The sequence below is a fragment of the Pristiophorus japonicus genome, chromosome 2, assembly GCF_044704955.1.
Source record: "Pristiophorus japonicus isolate sPriJap1 chromosome 2, sPriJap1.hap1, whole genome shotgun sequence".
Taxonomy (NCBI): domain Eukaryota; kingdom Metazoa; phylum Chordata; class Chondrichthyes; family Pristiophoridae; genus Pristiophorus; species Pristiophorus japonicus.
The window spans coordinates 334,988,413-335,010,167 of NC_091978.1; the positions used below are offsets into that span (position 1 = coordinate 334,988,413).

General features: G+C 44.8%; 1 protein-coding gene across 2 annotated transcripts in view; it reads right to left on the reverse strand.

Annotated features, from left to right (window-relative positions):
* Positions 1-10,090: 10,090 nt before the first annotated feature.
* Positions 10,091-21,755, reverse strand: part of mgst2 (microsomal glutathione S-transferase 2) — a 109,185-nt gene continuing 97,520 nt past the window's right edge. The window contains exons 4-5 of one of the 2 annotated variants that reach the window (XM_070865455.1): positions 11,830-11,911; positions 10,091-10,372 (exon numbers count right to left, since the gene is read on the reverse strand). In XM_070865455.1, the coding sequence (XP_070721556.1) occupies positions 10,237-10,372; positions 11,830-11,911 (218 nt within the window). In that variant the 3' untranslated portion in view covers positions 10,091-10,236. The remainder of the gene's footprint in view (positions 10,373-11,829; positions 11,912-21,755) is intronic. The other variant, XM_070865461.1, reaches the window with a different exon arrangement.

Consider the following 21,755-nt stretch of genomic DNA (forward strand, 5'->3'; position numbering starts at 1 on the left):
TGATTCTCCGAATATTAGAATTTGTAACACGCCATACATTTCAAATATTACAGACAACTTGAAAGGTCTTTAAGTCAAGTTCTTATTGAGGTCCTGACTTCAAAAAATTATTACCGGTTTCAAAAAAAATGTCAAATATTAAAATCTGTCATTTTAGGAAATGGGGGTCGAAATTCGGTACCACCATTCTTGAGGCGTTGTCACTGCATGAGAAAAATGTTTTACGCCTCGCTTCAGGCGCGGTTCCCAAATGCGAAATTCAGTGATAGCAGCGTAAAATCATGGTGTTGCACACTTACCTGGAGGCGCTACGCAGCGCTAAGTGGGCCGTTTGAAGCTGCACCACAGACATAGTGGTGCCACCTAGGTTGAATTGAAGCGTTGATTGGGCACCTCAATGCCTCATGGATGTATTCGCTTCCTACCGTGAGCATTGCAGACCTAGCAGCAGCAGTTTGCCAGCGTGTCACAGTCGATACACTCCTTGATGTCCTGGAGAGTCATCAGCAGGTGCTGAGGACAGAGGCTGGGAGGAGATCCCATTCCCAAACATACCAAAGGCTGTGGAGGGAGATAGCAGAGCAAGTGTCTGCGAGTGACACGGTGCCAAGGATAGCTATGCAATGTAGAAAAAAATGGAACGACCTGACGCGGCTGGTGAGGGTAAGTATCTTTAGTTTCAAACTTCAACATGTAATGCTCTGACCTCTATGTGTCCGAATCCGTGCTCTAAGTGGGTGAGGCCACAGTCAAGGTTCCCATTTGCAGTATCACCCACTGCAAGGCCCTGCATGCATTGTTAACCTTGATACTCGGTTCTGCAGACCCACTCCTCAGTCTTCAATGCATCTGGAAGACGGTAGCCTTACCGTTACTGTTAGGTCCTGGCTCCCTAATTCAAACATTGCCACAGCAAGTCCATGCCATGAATGGTAGTTATATCGAGTTGTGAAGACTGTCATAGAGTAAAATATAGTAAAGTATGTAAGGCCCTTGGCACTGATAAAAGGCCTCCAACTCTGACTTTCTGTTTAATGTTACAGGTGAAGCTCGCACACAACCGACGGGAGCAAATGCGGACTGGTGGAGGGGAGCCAGACCTCCAAGGGCTCAGTCCATTGGAGGAACGGATAGCTGCCCTGATGGGCGTGCAAGTGGATGCGATGGCGGTGGGTGTGGCCGACCCCCCTCGGGACAGTGACGGTATGTTGAGTTCCTTTGCAGCGACCTGCAGGACACTTGGCCCTGACAACATCAACATGCAGCTATTCCCATGAGACTGCAGGTAACCGCTGTTCTGTGTTTGTGCTTTCAGATGATCAGCCAAATGCACCAGGGCCTTGTTGGGCGCCTTCCACGGGTGCAGATGGTGGCGACAACCAAGAGGACGAGGAGGAGCAGGAAGACAACACCTTTGACCTCACGCAGCAGGCTGCACCATTGGACAGCGGGGCCAGCAGTGCTGCTGACCAAGGGGTGGTGGGGGAGGCGGAGGTGGGTGATGCTCCAGGACCGAGTGGCATCCAGCAACGCCACGGGGGAGGGGAAGCCCGGGGGCCACTCTCCGGAGGGTGAGTGCGCACCTGAGTGATGCTCAGCAGCACTCTGATGAGCCCGACCTAGAGATTATCACAAGACAATCCCTGCAGCTGCACAGTAATTTGCTGGATGCACTAACAAGTGTGGCACAGAGTCTTGATGCACTAGCTGTGAGGATGGAGGAGTCTGCCTCAACTGTTGTTCATGCCTCTCAGCAGCCCACCAAGCCCATCCTTGGTAGATACCAACGGATGCTGGATGCAAACAGTGACCATGGGGTCCCAGAAATGGTGCCACAGGCTATGGCTGAAGTTGCAGTGGCCATTGAGCACCAGGCCGATGCTATTATAGGCCTCCATACGCAAATGTCATCACTGCGTGGTGTCCTGAGTCAGCTCTCTGGTTTACTGCAGTCGCAGATACTCTTGATGCAGAGGCAAATAGATTCAACGGACGCACTGACCGCTGCCATCCGGTCTGGGGCCCCATCAGTTGAACGGGGACGTAACCTTGCCGAACCAGGGCAGGAATCTGACCTTACCCAGATTTCTGCAGATGATGATGCTCTGCCCCGGGGGAGTATCAGCCTGTTGGGCCAATTGGAACATGGTGTCCTTTCTCATGATGACAACATTCTGCCTTCACAGCTGCCGCTCTCTGCACCCCATCCACAACAGAGTGCTTCCACCCAGTTGAGGTTATACAGTCTGCAGCCGGGTCTTCCAGGGACTGAACTGGTCGGTGACGTCCTGCTAGGCTATCATGTAAGGCTGCAGATCCAAGTCAGCAACTGACTACCAGCCTTGCTGAAGGCTGAGACCCCATTGAGGAGGAGCAGTAGACATGGGAGGGGGGAGAAGGGAAGGAGCGGTAAAGCCCTCTTTAAGACAAAGTAAAGACCTGTGGGAAGATGGCCACATACACTGACCTTGTGAAGATATGAGCTGTTAAAACTAGTTGCACTTGTATGATGCACCAAACACTTGCTTGATAGTCAACAGAGATGGCTAGGTTGTTGCAATGTGAGCTCATGTAAATTGTTGCACTTGGATGAACGATGCAACAATTTTTGGTACTCACCAGAGATGGTTACCTTGTTACAAAATGAACTGATGTCAATGAGCGCACTTGGATGTCTATGAGAATGTTTGAAGGGGCTTTGTGGGTATGTTGATGTGTTGGGGATGAAGTTGTTGTCTTGTGCTTGTTTTCAGCACACATGATTTATGTTTGCAATAAACCATGTTTGGATTGTTCACATGATGTGGCACTGATTATTTAAGACAGAGGGCTGCAGGGTGTGTAGCCATGTGTTGAGTTGATGCCCACATTTATAGGCTGGCCATCGGGCACGCCAAGACTCACTCATTGGAATCGATGAACGATGAGTCTCTGACGAGCAGCCCTTTCAACCGCGGCAGTGTCGCCCAGGAGCCAGCCACGGCCTTCATACGGTGGCGTGAAGAGTCGTGGCACAGTGGTCTCCCGCGGGATGAAGGCATCGTGGCAGCTGCCAGGATATCGGGCATTGACAGCGAGGATCATCTGCCTGTGATCGCAGACCAGCTGAACATTGAGGGAGTGGAATCCCTTGCGTTTCCCAAAGAATGCCACATGCGTACAATCAATGGCTCCCTGAACCTGGGGAAGCCTGCTACCCTGGTAAAGCCGTGGGTGCACTCAGCCTGGTCTTCCCTTGACATGCTGAACTTGATGTAGTCCATTTGTTGCCGTGGAGAGCATTGGTCACCTGACAAATGTAGCAATGTACTGCAAACTGCAAGATGTTGCATACATCGTCTACAGGAGATTGGAAGGAGCTGGTAGCACAGAAGTTCAGTGTTACTGTCACTTTCACTGCCACTGACAGCGAGGTCCTGGTGCCGATGTCAGCTGCCAGGTATGTCTGCAGAAGGTTGCAAAGGTCCGTGACCACCTTCTTGCGGAACCTCAGCCTTCTTAAACACTGCTCCTTGGACATCTCAAGATAAGAATAATGCGCACGGTTATCCCTGCGTGTGTATGGCCTCCTGCCCGCTGTCTGGGGCCTTCCTCTGGGGAGAATCCATATTTGCTCTAAGTTGTCTCTGCAGCCAACACATTTCAAGTCAGCGCCGCAGGACGAGGTGGTGTGCGATCACTGCCCCCATCACTTGGCATAGATCACATCGCAATAGAGATTTCAAATTTATCTGAGATGGAACCCAATGTGTCCCAGATACCAGTAGTCAATCCAATGAGTCCACAGCAGTATGACACCAACACCCTACTCTCTGTGTGAGCATCAAATGCAGCACTGACCGAGACCTGTGAGCCCCAGCTGCAACTCTGTTTAAATAACACCCTGGATTAGTTTCTTTGCCTTGTGCAGTCCAACTTTTTCAGGCACCATGGACGCCAGCCTTTAAGTGAGGCGGCAAAAGTGAATGTGGCGAGAAGGGTGCCAAGGAGGCGTTGCACGCTGACTGACATCATGATTTTCATGGCGCTATCTGGTGGGACGTAACGTTTTAATGCCCTTAAAAAATTACCATCGAATTTCGCGTCAGGCATGAACAGCACCCAGCACCACTCCCAACCGTCTAACTCCCAATTAACACCTAACACCGGCGTTATCAGTCGGCGTTAGCAACCAAATTTCGACCCCTAAATGTTTTGTCCTTGGAACCATTACAGTGAGAATAGGGGGGAAAGTATCATTCAAGCAAAGTTCCAGGTGAATATATATGAGATGGAGGGGATGAACTGCATGTGAAGAATTCACTTCAAACTAATATACTAAATTATTCAGCAAATATAAGTAAGCTCACCTGTGATTTATTTTGAACATTACCAACAATATATATACACACTCACATCTAGTACCTGTTAAAATTTTGTATCACACTTTTACACCTGCAAACTTTACATCACACTTGTGTCTCAGATTTGTGACCATTTTAAAAAAAGGCGAGGCGGGAGTTCCGGCGGCAGAGAGTCGAGAGGCCTATAAAGGTCAGTGAGACCGGGGAGTCAGCAAGGCGGGAGTTCCGGCGACAGAGAGTCGAGAGGCCTATAAAGGTCAGTGAGACCGGGGAGTCAGCAAGGCGGGAGTTCCGACGACAGAGAGTCGAGAGGCCTATAAAGGCCCAGCTTGAGCAGCTGCAACAGGGACAGAAGGCAAAAAAGAAGTAGAAAGAAATCGAAAGGTGATGTCACAGCCAAAGGGGTGAGTGATTGGCTGATGATTGGTAAGTAGCTTTTCTATTTCCTTTCTATTTCAGTAAGTAACCTTTAGCATTGTGGTTGCCAAATTAAGTTAATCTAGGGGATAAGTTACAATTACGTGTCCGGGAAGTGTATCCGCCTCCAGCTCCTGACGACCCGCGTTGCAGAACTGGAGCTGCGGGTGGATTCACTCTGGAGCATGCACGATGCTGAGAATGATGTGAATAGCACATTTAGTGAGTTGGTCTTACCGCAGGTAAAGGGTACACAGCCAGAGAGAGAATGGAAGACCAACAGGAAGAGTAGTGCAAGGAAGGTAGTGCAGGGGTCCCCTGCGGTCATCCCCCTGCAAAACAGATACACCGCTTTGAGTACTGTTGAGGGGGATGACTCATCAGGGGAGAGCAGCAGCAGCCAGGTTCATGGCACCATGGCTGGCTCTGCTGCACAGGGCAGGAAAAAGATTGGGCGAGCAATAGTGATAGGGGATTCGATTGTAAAGGGAATAGATAGGCGTTTCTGCGGCCGCAACCGAGACTCCAGGATGGTATGTTGCCTCCCTGGTGCAAGGGTCAAGGATGTCTCGGAGCGGGTGCAGGACATTCTGAAAAGGGAGGGTGAGAACAGCCAGTTGTCATGATGCATATAGGTACCAACGACATAGGTAAAAAATGGGATGAGGTCCTACGAGACGAATTTAGGGAGCTAGGAGTTAAATTAAAAAGTAGGACCTCAAAAGTATTAATCTCAGGATTGCTACCAGTGCCATGTGCTAGTCAGAGTAGGATTCGCAGGATAGCTCAGATGAATATGTGGCTTGAACAGTGGTGCAGCAGGGAGGGATTCAAATTCCTGGGACATTGGAACTGGTTCTGGGGGAGGTGGGACCAGTACAAACCGGACGGTCTGCACCTGGGCAGGACCGGAACCAATGTCCTAGGGGGAGTGTTTGCTCGTGCTGTTGGGGAGGAGTTAAACGAATATGGCAGGGGGATGGGAACCAATGCAGGGAGACAGAGGGAAACAAAATGGAGACAGAAGCAAAAGACAGAAAGGAGAAGAGTAAAAGTGGAGGGCAGAGAAACCCAAGGCAAAAAACAAAAAGGACCACTTTACAGCAAAATTCTAAAGGCTCAAAGTGTGTTAAAAAGGCAAGCCTGAAGGCTCTGTGCCTCAATGCGAGAAGTATTCGGAATAAGGTGGACGAATTAACTGTGCAGACAGCAGTTAACGGATACGATGTGGTTGGCATTATGGAGACATGGCTCCAGGATGACCAAGGCTGGGAACTCAACATCCAAGGGTATTCAACACTTAGGAAGGATAGACAGAAAGTAAAAGGAGGCGGGGTGGCGTTGCTGATTAAAGATGAAATTAATGCAATTGTAAGGAAAGACATTAGCTTGGATGATGTGGAATCGGTATGGGTGGAGCTACGGAATACCAAAGGGCAGCAAACGCTAGTGGGAGTTGTGTACAGACCTCCAAACAGTAGTAGTGATGTCGGGGAGGGCATCAAACAGGAAATTAGGGGTGCATGCAATAAAGGTGCAGCAGTTATCATGGGTGATTTTAATATGCATATAGATTGGGCTAACCAAACTGGAAACAATGCGGTGGAGGAGGATTTCCTGGAGTGCATAACGGATGGTTTTCTTGACCAATATGTCAAGGAACCAACTGGGGGGAGGCCATCTTAGACTGGGTGTTGTGTAATGAGAGAGGATTAATTAGCAATCTTGTTGTGCGAGGCCCCTTGGGGAAGAGTGACTATAATATGGTGGAATTCTACATTAGGATGGAGAATGAAACAGTTAATTCAGAGACCATGGTCCAGAACTTAAAGAAGGGTAACTTTGAAGGTATGAGGCGTGAATTGGCTAGGATAAATTGGCGAATGATACTTAAAGGGTTGACAGTGGATGGGCAATGGCAGACATTTAGAGACCGCAAGGATGAACTACAACAATTCTACATCCCTGTCTGGCGTAAAAATAAAAAAGGGAAGGTGGCTCAACCGTGGCTATCAAGGGAAATCAGGGATAGTATTAAAGCCAATCAAGTGGCATACAAATTGGCCAGAAATAGCAGCGAACCCGGGGACTGGGAGAAATTTAGAACTCAGCAGAGGAGGACAAAGGGTTTGATTAGGGCAGGGAAAATAGAGTACGAGAGGAAGCTTGCAGGGAACATTAAAACGGACTGCAAATGCTTCTATAGATATGTAAAGAGAAAAAATTAGTAAAGACAAACGTAGATCCCCTGCAGTCAGAATCAGGGGAAGTCATAACGGGGAACAAAGAAATGACAGACCAATTGAACAAGTACTTTGGTTCGGTCTCACGCAAAGAGCGTGAAGAGGTCAAGCGCAGGCAGCGGAAGGAACGCGCGGCAAACCAGCCCCACCCACCCTGTCCCTCGACAAATGTCTGTCCCACCTGTAACAGGGTCTGTGGCTCTCGTATTGGACTGTTCAGCCACTAGAGAACTCACTTTGTGAGTGGAAGCAAGTCTTCCTCGTTTCAGAGGGACTGCCTATGATGATGATGATGATGATGAGGCTAAAACAACAAAGCACAACTGAAGAGGTAGAAAGGCACCAATTGAACATGGGCAAGAACATTTCAGGTGAAAAACAATCCAAAATAAATGCTAGCTCAAGCTTCCAATAAATAAAGGTGAACCACTGGAAGTCACGAAGAATGTATTTGAAAAACATTTTGGCTGCCATCTTGGTTTCACCACTAAACTGTGGATTTACTGCTAGAAATTAAAGGTTGTAATATAATAAAGACAATTCATTTACAAGTGTTAAACAAATCAACCTACACAATGCACCTATCCTTGCATGTAATGGCTCAAACAACAATTTCTGTCGAAAACAGGTGCATCTTTGAGAAGTCAGAAGCTTGAGTTTACGGGGCTGTTCGGACTATCGGTATCACATGCAGAGACTAAGTAAGGCAGCAGATGACAGCTTCTGATGTGCATTTGTGCCAAACAACGAGAGGTTTTTATGATAAACAGCAAGCCTAACCATTCATAGTGTGTGCTGGAACTTGCTGTTTGCAAGCGCTGCCCTCTACTTCTGGATATCAATGGGAAATTACTGAGGAAAAAACTCCACGGGCAAACCTTTTTTAGAAGCACTAAAAATAATCAGAATTGGTTTTTTTTATATAAATCTTCAACACAAGGTAAAGCATAAGTTCAGGTTTTTCTCAGGTAACTTTGCTAAATAAAACAGTATTTATTGCTATATTCAAGGAGTTTGGATAGAACATATAGCATGTTACATGAATAACAAATTAAATTTTGCACTTTGAAATTTGGCATTGTTTATTCTTTATATTTTGTCATATTTTTGAACATTACTCGAGCTGCATATATCAGTGTTGGAACATGAGAAAAGTTATCAAGCAAAAGATACTAACAGAAGAAATTAGTTGGTTGAGAAGATCCAGGATACAAAGAATCAAAAATGATTCAAGGACACGGCTTGGACAAGAAACACATTGTACAGAAGATCCATGAAAGGTGACTGTACTGATTTGGGCATGTTTCAAGAATGTTAACAGCTAGATTACCTTTCAATGGCCCTGCATACTGAATTAGATGGAACAAGAAGCCGAGGAAGCGCTGGACAGACAATGTCAAGAGTGACTTGTGTGTATGTGTGTGTGTGTATAGAAGAAATTCAGGAAGGACTATACAGTTACTCAAGTTTAGAGTGAGGTTCTGAATAAAAGTTCTAACATTTAAATATGTTTATTGAAGCAGAACCTTCACATAACACTAAGTTCTGTTGTAGAGACCATGCCATAACTAAACAGATGGACAGAAAAGATAAAAAGATGCAAAGATTTATTTATGCAACTGTGATATGTGAGGGAAATAAATTTATGCCTTTTTTCACCTGAGAAAAAAGTAATTTTCCAGTCAACATAAGCTTCACATATCTGAGCTGATCTCTTACAAACTTCTTTCCAAATTCTTTATGTGGAGATGTGGAATATCTTCTGCCCACAGCGACAGTTTTATCTCTTCCTTGCCATGTACAGTACCATGGAGATCTGCAGATGTTTTTTTATAAAGCTTTTGGATTTAATCTTGCAAGAGTTTTTATAGTGTTAGCTTGGGTCAGTGGCTAATACCCTTGCGTCCAAGTCTGAAAATTGTGAGTTTAAGCCATATCCCAGGACTCGAGCACATAACTCGAGGACTGACGGAAATGATGCATTGTTGGAGGCGAGATGCTAAGTGACGAGAAGGGGATGTAAATAATCCCATGGCACTACTTGAAGACGAGCAAGAAGTTGGCCTGGCCAACTTTCTTCCCTCAACTAACTCCCCAAAAAATAAAGAATAAACAATGCATTTTATTTGCCATTTGTGCAAGCTTGCTTTGAGCAAAATGTGTGCTGTGATTGCCTACATAGCAACAGTGAGGGTGCTTCAAAAGTAATTAATTCATTCTGAAGCACATTGGGAAGTCCTGAACCTCTGTATTAATGCCAGTTAGTTCTTCTTTCCCTTCCCTCTACCCAAATTTCCCTACCATTACCCTACTGGGTGGAGTGAGCCTTTAGCTTTAGCTTAGTGGTAGCATTCCCACCTGGGTCAGAAGGTGAAGGGTTTGAGCCTCACTCCAGATAGCCCTGTTGAGTAGAGACTAGAATATGATCTCTCTATACTGGGGCCACATCCAGCAGGGTACTCACATCTGGACAGAGTACCCAGTGGCTCAGTGATAGTATTCCTGCCTCTGAGCCCCACTCTAGACAGCCCAGGCACATGGTGACAGAAATGCTAGCTCTGAATGGTTGACATCCAGCGGGGATACTTGCATCTGATGGTTGTGGTGGGTGGTCGGCCTCACTCAGGTCTTTAGCCTTTGTTGCAGCCCACCTAGGAGAAGATACTCTAAAGATAAAGGCCATGAAGAAGGCAACAGGAAACCATCTCAGGATTCCTCCCTAGTATGTGGCTCAAGAATCTCATGTGTGAGACTTGAGTTAAGACTTGCCCTAGGACAGAATCCAGACTGAAGATGGCAGATGCCACCTGTATCTGGGAAAACATTCATGGTGTAAAATTGAGTGCAATGGTGAGCAAATGTTTGGACTGGAAAATTACAGCAATGAGGGTAATGAGTTGAGGTACATGCTTTGGGGGGACTTGGGGTACCTGCACTAATATTTAGAGACTATTTAGGAGCTAATTATTTTCACTATACGTAATTTACCCAAACTTGTTCCACTTCCCTTGTGTTAAAAAGTTACAAGCAAAGTAAGGTGACCAAGGTACCTTTAATACAGTGTTACAATGTGTTTTAGAGGCAAAAAGCACTGATGATACACTTTATTTTACCATGTTGAATTCACATACATGAACCACAAATCTTCAGAAAGTATGTCTTCATATTTACTATATGTAAAGCATAAAACATACAATATTTATCAGCTTTTTATTTGATCAACTGTTTGCACATTACAAAAACAATTTGCTGATCTTTTTAGCTATGTTGAAATCAAAATATTTGTCAATCATGCAATTTGTAATCCCGGCAACACTCAGACTGATTAATATTGTCAATATCGCCAGGCCAATTTTGAATCCAGGAATCCTGAAAACAGAAATATTTGCATTATAATCACACAATTATCTAACTACAATTTATTTTTTAAATATACTTGATGTTTTCATAGTCCATGTCTTTCCATTTCCAGCTCATAGTGGCTCAGTGGGTAAATGTATCAACTATTGTGGTCTGTGCTGTTAGTTGAACTCAGCCAGAGATACAGTAGGGGTCACTACAATTTTCTCCACTGTCCCTCGGTGGGAAAATATTTTAAAAAAAACAAGATTAGAGTTTCCTTTCCTCAACACTAGCTATTCCTGCTGGAAAATTTATGGGGCGGATTCGCAGGTGGGAACGACAAATTTGCCTGTGATGCCCCTCACAGAGGAACAGTCAGCAGGCAGCCTCTGGCAACACACATGAAGAATGACCACTTGGATGAGGTTATGGGGTGCAACCAGCATCTATCAATCTGTAAGGTATCAGCCATGGCGCAATGGTACTACACTCGCCTGTGAGTCAGAAGATTGTGGGTTCAAGCCCCACTCCAGAGACTTGAGCACATAATCTAGACTGGCGGTATTGAGGGAGTGCTGCACTGTCGGAAGTGCTGTCTTTCAGATGAGACAGTAAGCCAAGGCCCCAACTGACCTCTCAGGTGGACATAAAGAACCTACGGCACTATTCGAAAAAGAGAATGCGAGATCTCCCTATTGTGTTGGCCAATATTTATCCCTCAGCTAACAACTAAAAACAGATCACCTGGTCATTTATTTCATTTCTTGCTGTGCCCTAATTGGCTGCTGTGTTTCCTACGTTACAACGGTGACCACACCTCAAAAAGTATTTCATTGGCTGTAAAGTGCTTTAGAACACCTTGAGATTGTGAACAGCGTTATATAGATACAAGTTCTTTCTTCCTTTACTCTAGCGGCAATCGGGTCCTTCAATGTGTGGCCGAGCCTGCTCCTCACAGCTCCACATTCAGGTAAGTTATTGACCACTTTGTTCCAGGTGATCTCTGGCTCTTGTGTGTAAAGATTTGTTTGTCCTTACTCAATATGACGGGCCGCCATATTAGGGCCTTAGTAGTCCAGGCTGCATGGACCAATTTTCTAGGCCAATAAATTTAACAGAAGCAATATTCTACATGTTCTCAAATGGACTGTGGTAGTGCAGGAATTTGAACTCAACAACCAAGTATCTCGTACACAACATGTGATAAGTGGTTTATGGTCACAGAGAGCCATTATGTGAGGGACAGTCACTTTCTATTCTCTACCCACCACCCCCACCCCAAACAAAAAAATTAAGAGGGAGGAAAAAGCATTGGAAGCAGAGTTATCATAGGTCATTTTCATACAGTTCCAAACAGATGGCAATCGACAGGGTTCCTGGGAACAAATTACATTATCTGTCCTCCCAGTTGGAGATGGTGTACAACATGAAAAGAGGAATGAGAGAGGGGGAAAAAAAACCTTAGGAAGAACTTAAGCTCATACCTTCCCTTTGTTGAGTCTGCATATCCAATAAAGTACATGTACCGACTAAACAGGTAGACAAGACCAAAGATGGAGGTGATTTCTGAATGAAGGAAAGTCATAAAATATGATTTTTTTGCAATCAAAATCATCCATTTAAAATCAAACAAATCCTGGTACATTTTATCAATTTTATGATTGTTGCAGTGCAAGAACAAATACAAAGTATATTTTGTATGTTTCAGGAGATAGTTAATAATCATGAAGGCAGTTAGAACAGTTTCCAAAATCGGAGAACATATTAATTGAAGTACACTGATGATGTTTAGTAGTCTGGTAACCAAAGGACAAACTGAAATGACGACACTGAATTTTCTGTACATCTTTATAACAAGATGTATATGCTGGGTGGAACAACCGGCTTCAATGGCTCTTGTTGGTGACGGGCCCAGGGTGGAGGGACTGAAAACAATTCACTCAGGTTCCAGCACTTGATCACGTTAATCCAGCTGGAAAGCGACTGTGTATGGACATAAGGTGAGCACTGGACTGGGCGAAACTGTGATGCTCTCCTCAATCAAATAGTCTGCTGACACTCATCTTTTAGGTTCACACATAAAGAATGGCTACTTAGCTGAGGTGCTGGTGACCCATGGAGCAGTACCCCGACAAGAGTCAGCACCTTCACAAGAAGAGAGGAAGATTTCAGCAAGAGCCCATGAAGATATAGTGCATTTATAATTTTAATTACGCTGTCTGGCAATGAAACAGTTAAAACTAAAACGTAGTCCTAGGTAATGTCTTTAAATTTAGTAAGAATGCTTTGCTGAGATAGGCTGGTAGAAAAGCTGCTCATGGGCGATCAGCCTTATCTTAACCACTAATACAAAGACTCACCCTTCCCACTGTCCAGGGCCCCAACTACTCCATTCCAGGTGAAACAGGGATTTACTTGTACTTCTTTCAATTTAGTATACTATATTCGCTGCTCACGATGTGGTCTCCTCTACATTGGGGAGTCCAAACGCAGATCAGGTAATCGCTTTGCGGAACACCTCCATTCAGTCCGTAAGCATGACCCCGAGCTTCCAGTCATCTGTCATTTTAATTCTCCACTGCATTCCCACTCTGATCTCTCCATCCTCGGCCTCCTACATTGTTCCAATGAAGCTTAACGTAAGCTCGAGGAACAGCACCTTATCTTTCGTTTCGGCACTTTACAGCCTTCTGGACTCAACATCGAGTTCAACAATTTCAGACCATAAACTCTGCCCTTATTTTTTTCCCTTTCCTCCTTTTCTTTTACCCCCCACCCCCGTCACCGATCTTATGTGTTTTTTTTCTCTCTGTTTCCCATGGCAGCTGGTAATTATTCTGCCATTCACACCCTATCTAAACTCATCTTTTTCTAACTTCTGTCATTACCATCTCAAGTCGGCCCATCATCCCTTTTGACTTTCAAATCTCTCCTGTCTTCCACCATATCATAGACCTTCCTTTTTGTTCTTTTCTCCCCTCTCCCTTTCAGTGCTCCTTAAGAATCTGTTAATTTCGAACATTTACCAGTTCTGACAAAGGGTCACAGGGCCCAATTTTGGCCATGACTTGCTCCAATTTTTTTGGAATAAGTTGTTTTTTCTGGCCTGTTAAAAGACTCCATTTTCCTCAATAAACTTGCTCCAGAGTAAAGTTAGGTACATTTTTTTTAGTTGAATTTTTTTTTCAAAAGGGGGCGTTCCCAGCCACTTACGCCAGTTTTGGCCATTTATGCCATTTTGGCCAGCTAAAACTTACACTGACCTAAGTCGATTTGGAGTATGTGGCTAGCTCTGAAAAACATTGCGGGCAGTTAAGAATTCGACGCAGGTTAATACATTTAAAGCACCACAGTTCCGAGCTTCACACCATTTATTCTGATCCATCTTTCTTGGGTCCAAACTGGCTAATCTCAGCAAGGGGAAACAACCTATCAACATCTATTTAATCAACTTAGCTTATAGATTTTTAACTCATTACTTGATCTAGTTTAAGTTATAGGTAGATTATATGAAATATTTAAATATGTAACATGAACCACTACAAGTATTGAAGCCAAAAAAACAGAACCTCCTTCCCCTCTCTGCACCGAATTTCCACTTACCAAATTCCCAACTTTTGCACTCCGTTTCTGACAACTCTTGCAACCCTGAATAAATACTGCAGGATATTCCCCACTCACCAGGCGAACATCGGGGCGTCCCTTCGGCCAGGGATAGGGACTGTGAGCATCGGGTCCTGCTCACAGCCTGTAGGACACGCTGGGAGGATGAGGAGCATGCGCGCAGACTCCACTGCGCATGCGGATAGCTGCCGGCAGTGTTTTCTGTGCTGGGCTGTTGCTCCACCCCCCACTGCACTATGTACGCCACACTGGGACATGGGAGACTCGGCAGAGTGGGCAGGATAGGGCCACTTTTTTTCGGCGCCGTTTCCAGCGCGCAAAATCGGCGCATTTAGGGTAAGTGCGCCGAAAAAAGGGATTGGGGAAAATTGGGCCCACAGACCTGAAACATTAACTCTATTTCTCTCCACAGATACTGCATGACCCACTGAGATTTCCAACATTTTCTGTTTTTATTATCTTAACCACTGTAGCTCTAGACAATGTCCTGTCTTTTAAAAAAATTAGCCTGTTGCGAGAAACCGCTCGTGGCTGATCAACCTCATCTCCCTCCCGGGAGAGAAGGCCAAGAAGAGAGGGGGAAGAACATAAGAACATAAGAAATAGGAGCAGGAGTAGGCCATATGGCCCCGTGAGCCTGCTCTGCCATTCAATAAGATCATGGTTGATCTTCTACCTCAACACCACTTTCCTGCCCGATCCCCATTTCCCTCGTTTCCCTTTGAATGCGTGTGTGTGTGTGAGAGAGAGAGAGAGATTGAGAGTGTGAGAGAGTGCGAGTGTGTGTATTACAGAGAGAGAGCGATTGAGTGTCTGAGAGAATGCGAATGTGTGAGTGAGAGAGAGAGAGTACAAGTGTGTGAATGTGAAAGAGAGAGATATTGAGTGTGTGAGAGAGTGTGAGTGTATTAGAGAGAGAGCGATTGAGTGTCTGAGAGAATGCAAATGTGTGAGTGTGAGAGAGTGCGTGTGTGAGCGAGTGAGAGTGTATATGGCGAGTGTGAGAGAGAGAGGGATAAAAAGAAAACACTGCATGACTCGACCTAGTCGCCTGGATTTTTTCCCTTCTCCATTCTTGTGAGGAAGCATCTCATCTCTACTTCAACAACCACACCTCAAACTAATTTTACACAAAACAACAACAAAGTCTTAACACTAACATTTTATAATTATAGTCAATTGCTATGATGAATTAAATTGCACAAGTAAATTTGATGGGTCGTGAATTTGATGCTAGATTCACAAATGAGTCTGGCATTTGTTTTAATGCTTCAATGTGAATGTTATTATTAACAATCTAGGGATAGATTTTTATATATTCCACAGAAGCCTTTCTCATTCTCTCAGTTTTGGACATGTATCCTGCTGTCCTGAACAGGCCAAATCCCTGTCACAATCTGGCCCTGAATAGCACCATCTCCTGTCTCTCCATCAGCTTTACTGTGACGCAGTTACAAAACAAAGCTAGCATTCCCACTGAAGCCATATCGACATTAACAGGTACCAACAATCATATCCTTCAATGTAAAAAGTCAGAACTGCAGACAAAATGTTGCACAGCAGGTTATGTATAAATCAATGATGTGACAATTAATTGATTTTTGGTATTAACGTATATTTGGTTCAAAAGTGCCTAGTTAAATCTCAGTCAGTTCTACCATTCCCTTTTCAGCCTCTATTAAGACAGTAGCAGCGAGCCTACTTAAACTACAATAAACCTCAGACATTAACCTTGTGAAGCTGAAGTTTGGCGCCTAAACAAATTATAGGTACTTGGAACAAGATTTGGACAGAACATTCCCCTTAATGGGAGAATATCCATATCAGCTTGCCGTATTGGACACGCTTACATATGCTGTCAAATTTCCTCCATCTTTTTACAAAAAAAGTTTAATTTAAATTCCACAGTTTCAACAACAATAAATCAAGTATGAAAAAATAATTTTTTGAATTATTGACTGAGCTTCATATTCATTTTCATTGAAGTGCACCAAATCTAAAGTCCTGTGATGGCTTAGAAACATAGAAACTAGGTGCAGGAGTAGGCCATTCGGCCCATCGAGCCTGCACCACCATTCAGTAAGATCATGGTTGAACATTCACCTCAGTACCCCTTTCCTGTTTGCTCTCCATACCCCTTGATCCCTTTAGCTATAAAGGCCATATCTAACTCCCTCTTGAATATATCTAATGAACTGGCATCAACAACTCTCTGTGGTAGAGAATTCCACAGGCTCACAATTCTCTGAGTGAAGAAGTTTCTCCTCATCTCGGTCTTAAATGGCTTACCCCTTATCCTTAGACTGTGACCTCTGGTTCTGGACTTTCCCATCATCGGGAACATTCTTCTCGCATCTAACCTGTCCAGTCCTGTCAGAATTGTATATATTTCTATGAGATCCCCTCTCATTCTTCTAAACTCCAGTGAATACAGGCCCAGTCGATCCAGTCTCTCCTCATATGTCAGTCCTGCCATCCTGGGGATCAGTCTGGTAAATCTTCGCTGCACTCCCTCAATAGCAAGAACATCCTTCCTCAGATTAGGAGACCAAAACTGAACACAATATTCCACATGAGGCCTCACCAAGGCTCTGTATAACTGCAGTAAGACCTCCCTGCTCCTATGCTCAAATCCCCTAGCTATGAAGGCCAACATGCTATTTACCGCCTGCTCTACCTGCATGCCAACTTTCAATGACTGATGTATCATGACACCCAGGTCTCGTTGCATCTCCCCTTTTCCTAATCTGCCGCCATTCAGATAATATTCTGCCTTCATATTTTTGCCACCAAAGTGGATAACCTCACATTTATCCACATTATACTGCATCTGCCATGCATTTGCCCACTCACCTAACCTGTCCAAGTCACCCTGCAGCCTCTTAGCATCCTCCTCACAGCTCACACTGCCATCCAGTTTCGTGCCATCTGCAAACTTGGAGATATTACACTCAATTCCTTATCTAAATCATTGATGTATACTGTAAATAGCTGGGGTCCCAGCACTGAGCCCTGCGGCACCCCACTAGTCACTGCCTGCCATTCTGAAAAGGATCCGTTTATCCCGACTCTCTGCTTCCTGTCTGCCAACCAGTTCTCTGTCCACGTCAATACATTACCCCCAATACTACGTGCTTTAATTTTGCACACCAATCTCTTCTGTGGGACCTTGTCAAAAGCCTTTTGAAAGTCCAAATACACCACATCCACTAGTTCTCCCTTGTCCACTCTGCTAGTTACATCCTCAAAAAATTCTAGAAGATTTGTCAAGCATGATTTCCCTTTCATAAATCCATGCTGACTTGGAACAATCCTGTCACTGCTTTCCAAATGCGCTGCTATTACATCTTTAATTTTTGATTCCAACATTTTCCCCACTACCGATGTCAGGCTAATCGGTCTATAATTCCCTGTTTTCTCTCTCCCTTCTTTTTTAAAAAGTGGTGTTACATTAGCTAACTTCCAGTCCATAGGAACTGGTCCCGAGTCGATAGACTGTTGGAAAATGATCACCAATGCATCCACTATTTCTAGGGCCACTTCCTTTACTCTGGGATGCAGACTATCAGGCCCTGGGGATTTTTCGACCTTCAATCCCATTAATTTCCCTAACACAATTTCCTGACTATAAGGATTTCCTTCAGTTCCTCCTTCTTGCTAAATCCTCGGTCCCCTAGTATTCCTGGAAGGTTATTTGTGTCTTCCAGAACCAAAGTATTTGTTCAATTGGTCTGCCAATTCTTTGTTCCCCATTATAAATTCACCTGATTCTGACTGCAAGGGACCTACGTTTGTCGTCACTAATCTTTTTCTCTTCACATATCTATAGAAGCTTTTGCAGTCAGTTTTTATGTTCCCAGCAAGTTTCCTCTCATACTCTATTTTCCCCCTCCTAATTAAACCCTTTGTCCTCCTCTGCTGAATTTTAAATTTCTCCCAATCCTCAGGTTTGCTGCTTTTTCTGGCCAAGTTATATGCCTCTTCCTTGGATTTAGCAATATCCTCAATTTCCCCGGTTGAGCCACCTTCCCCGTTTTATTTTTACTCCAGACAGGGATGGACAATTGTTGAAGTTCATCCATATAATCTTTAAGTGTCGGCCATTGCCTATCCACCATCAACCCTGTAAGTATCATTCGCCAGTCTATTCTAGCCAATTCACATCTCATACCATCGAAGTTACCTTTCTTTAAGTTCAGGAACCTAGTCTCTGAATTAACTGTGTCACTCTCCATCTTAATAAAGAATTCTACCATATTATGGTCACTCTTCCCCAAGGGGCTTTGCACAACAAGATTGCTAATTAGTCCTTTCTCATTACACATCACCCAGTCTAGGATGGCCAGCTTGATTGAAAATTGCTGCATGTGGCATGCTCCTGTGCTGCACATGCTACGGAGCGTCGAGGTTCAGTGCCTGGCTTGTGCTGAGTTATCCAGGGTGACAATTTGGCACGATAACTGGCAAACACCTCCCGAGATCAGATAGCCTGCCCACGCTCGCGGGCAGATTTTAACCCCAAAACGTGGGTGGGTTGGGGTGGGCTGGGAAGTTAATGAGTTAAAAAAATGAATCTCGCCCCCAACCCATCAACCCACCCACTTCTGTTTTTAACGGAGTCGGAAGGGGCGGGGTTACCAACCCGCTCCCTGGAGGCGGGTCGCCCATTTAAATATCCTAATGAGGCTGGTGTGCATCATGGTGATCCACCATTACAAATTAACTCTGGCTGGTCAGGTATCCCGGGCCTTGGGGAACCCGTCAGCAAAAGGAAGTCGAGGACTGCTGGATTCAGGAGGTAAGTGCCTTTTTACCTAGCCCCTGGATCCAGCGCCCCCGCCTCATATGCATCCCCTGCGATCAACTAACCCCCCCACCCCTCTGCCTCCGATCTAACACCCAACCTCTCCCCTAGGCTTCCGATTCACCCCAGCCTAGAGGCCTCTAATCCCCCACCGTCCGGTCTACGACATCGCCCCGATCGCCTTTCCGGCCTCAATCCTCCAGCCCCAAAGCTCCTCCGGCTCCCCTCCCCCCCCGCCGATGTTCTTCCGGCCCCAACGCTACCCCTCACCCCGCTGATGCTCCTCCGACCCCAATGCTTTTCCCCCTTCCCCAAATGCTCCTCCCGCCCCAATCATCCTCCAGCTCCCAACCAACCCCTCCCCACCCGATGCTTCTACGGCCCTGATCCTCCTCTGGCCACAACCAGTGCCCCGATCATCCTCTGGCCCTGATTCACATCCCCCATCCTCCTCTGGCCACCGATCCGCCCACCCTGATCCCTCACTGCCTCTTTCTTGTGGCCTTGTGCCGCAGACCTACCCATCCACAGCAGCCGGCCTCTCCATCTGGCTGGCTGCGGGCTGGAATCAGACCTTTCAAATGCGAATCAGGCCCCGCCATTAAACTCGGCCGGGCCAGCAGGAAACCCCTTCTCCCGCGTTTCCCCGACTGCTTTCTCGCCTCACCCCACCCCCCTCCCCTCTCTCTCCTCCTCCCCCCACCCCCGCCCCGCCGCTCCTGAGCCACCTCCAGATTAAAATTCCGGCCTCGGTGTCTCGGCTCATGTACGAAGAATGGCCATCTCGATGCGGTACTGGAGAGCCTGAAATGCCAGTGGAAGTACACCGCAGCATGAAACAGAACCTTTGAGGCAGGACAGGAGTTATAAAAACTGTAAAAATCAGAATGATTAATGCACTTTCCTCAAACTTGCAGCAGTGTTTATGGTATGTAACATTTAGTAGCAAAATGACCACCTGCTCAGAAGAGGCTTTACGTAATATTTCCCCAGTATGAAACCACCCTGTGAAAGCTGATAAAATAAAATGCACCTCATTTTTCATTTCACTGTATCTCAATGCCTTTGAACACGAGATGTAAATTTGCCAAGTCTGATATACCCAAATGAAAGATATCCGAAAATCATACATTCATTTCTAATCAACCCGATATATTTGACACAAGAGATTTTTGTTTTAACGATAGTTAACTCCTAAATGAGAAGATAGTCTACATTTATAACAACATTTCTTACAATTATTTTGACCTTCCCAAATGATTCATTTCATTTGTCTCACCAGATGTTTTAGCTGCGTGATACTAGTAATGAACATACAAATTCGTTCCCATGACATTTCTCTTGTCTGCTTTTTGAAAGATGAAATTAACCCATTTGGGTTAACATCTTCATTAAAATAGCAAAGAGGGCTATTTTATACAAATACATTAACACATTCATCCATGGATTCACACAGAACGATTTGAACCCCCTTCTGTTTCCCGATCTTTTTGTACTTCCACACTAAGGATACAGTGGCTGGGCAATGGAGTGCTGGCATCAAATGTTCGCAGTCTAGGTACAATATGGATAAATAAGAGTAGAGCCTCCTGTACGCTACCCCAAAATTCGCTAATTTTAAAACTCTGAAGCATATTACTAAGGGAGACATTTCCAATGCCATATGCCAGCCATTTTATTGATAGAAAATGCCAGTTAAACTCAATTTTGGGCATTTCTTTGTTGTTGCTGGGAACCCTGCTCACGAGAAACACTGGCCCGGATTTTGCGGTGGTAATAATGGCGAAACTGTCAGCATTCACTGCTATTACACCTCTGAAACTGACCGTAACATCAGGATTTAGCGCATGCAGTCAGTCAGTCTCTGCGCTGTGGAATTCCCCATAGCCAGAAATCAGTTAAATCACTTGAACTGACAAAAACGTCCCCTAATTTCTGCTCTAATATCGCTATTAAACATTAAAAATTTAAGCCTTGTTGAAATAGATTTAACTGGGGTTTTAACAGCATATTAACTGAACAACCCTGATAAACTAATTTTATATTTGTGGAATGTCAAATTTCTCCATTATAACAATTGCTAGACTTTAAAATATAAAAATATTTTTTTATTATTTGCTTGTGATATTTCAGCTTATACCTTAACATTTGTATGTCTCAATCTTTATTTCGTTCTCTGTAAATTTTTTCAAAAGTGAATGATAATCAGTGCTTTTTATTTCCTGGTTTGCAGTCTGTGAGAATTCTTCAATGTGATTGGCTGCTTAGACAGCTTGATGACATCACTGCTGCTTACACTGGTGATCCCCTTTTGACAGCACTACAATCAAATTAGGGCCGAGAAAGCTAAAGTTTTCATCACAGATATCGCAAGATCTTTGTCGGCAGCTTTCTTCAAGGTCAGCGGCGATTGCTGTTGCTTTGCCGCTGACTGAAAATTCTGGGCCATAGTTGGAGGGAGAGGAAGAGGAATATCCGATTAGTCTGGTTTGATTTGAACACAAGTACCAGAAGGGAAATAATGTTCTAACCCAATATAACGCTAATTCTTCTCTTAATCCAGGATCAAAATTAGACTTTCCTCTTTACAGCACTTTCTCTGCACATTTCCCAGTAAGCATTTATGAGTGACAATGGCCCAAGTATAGAAACAATGAAACACAGGATATTCTGATCCATTTTGTCTACTTTGCAGTTACCACCCTTTTGTTTTTCTCCCTATGGCTCTGCCTTAGCTTTGTTGCACTCTATTGAAATGCAGCCAGCACATCGCCTGCAATGGCATAAGCATATAAGAACATAAGGATTAAGAGCAGGAGGAGGCTATAAGGGTCCTCGAACCTGCTCTACCATTCAATAAGATCAAGGCTGATCTTCGACCTCAATTCCACTTTCCCAGCCGATCCCCATATCCCTTGATTTCCCAAGAGTCCAAAAATCTATCTATCTCAGCCTTGGATATACTTCAATGACTCACTATCC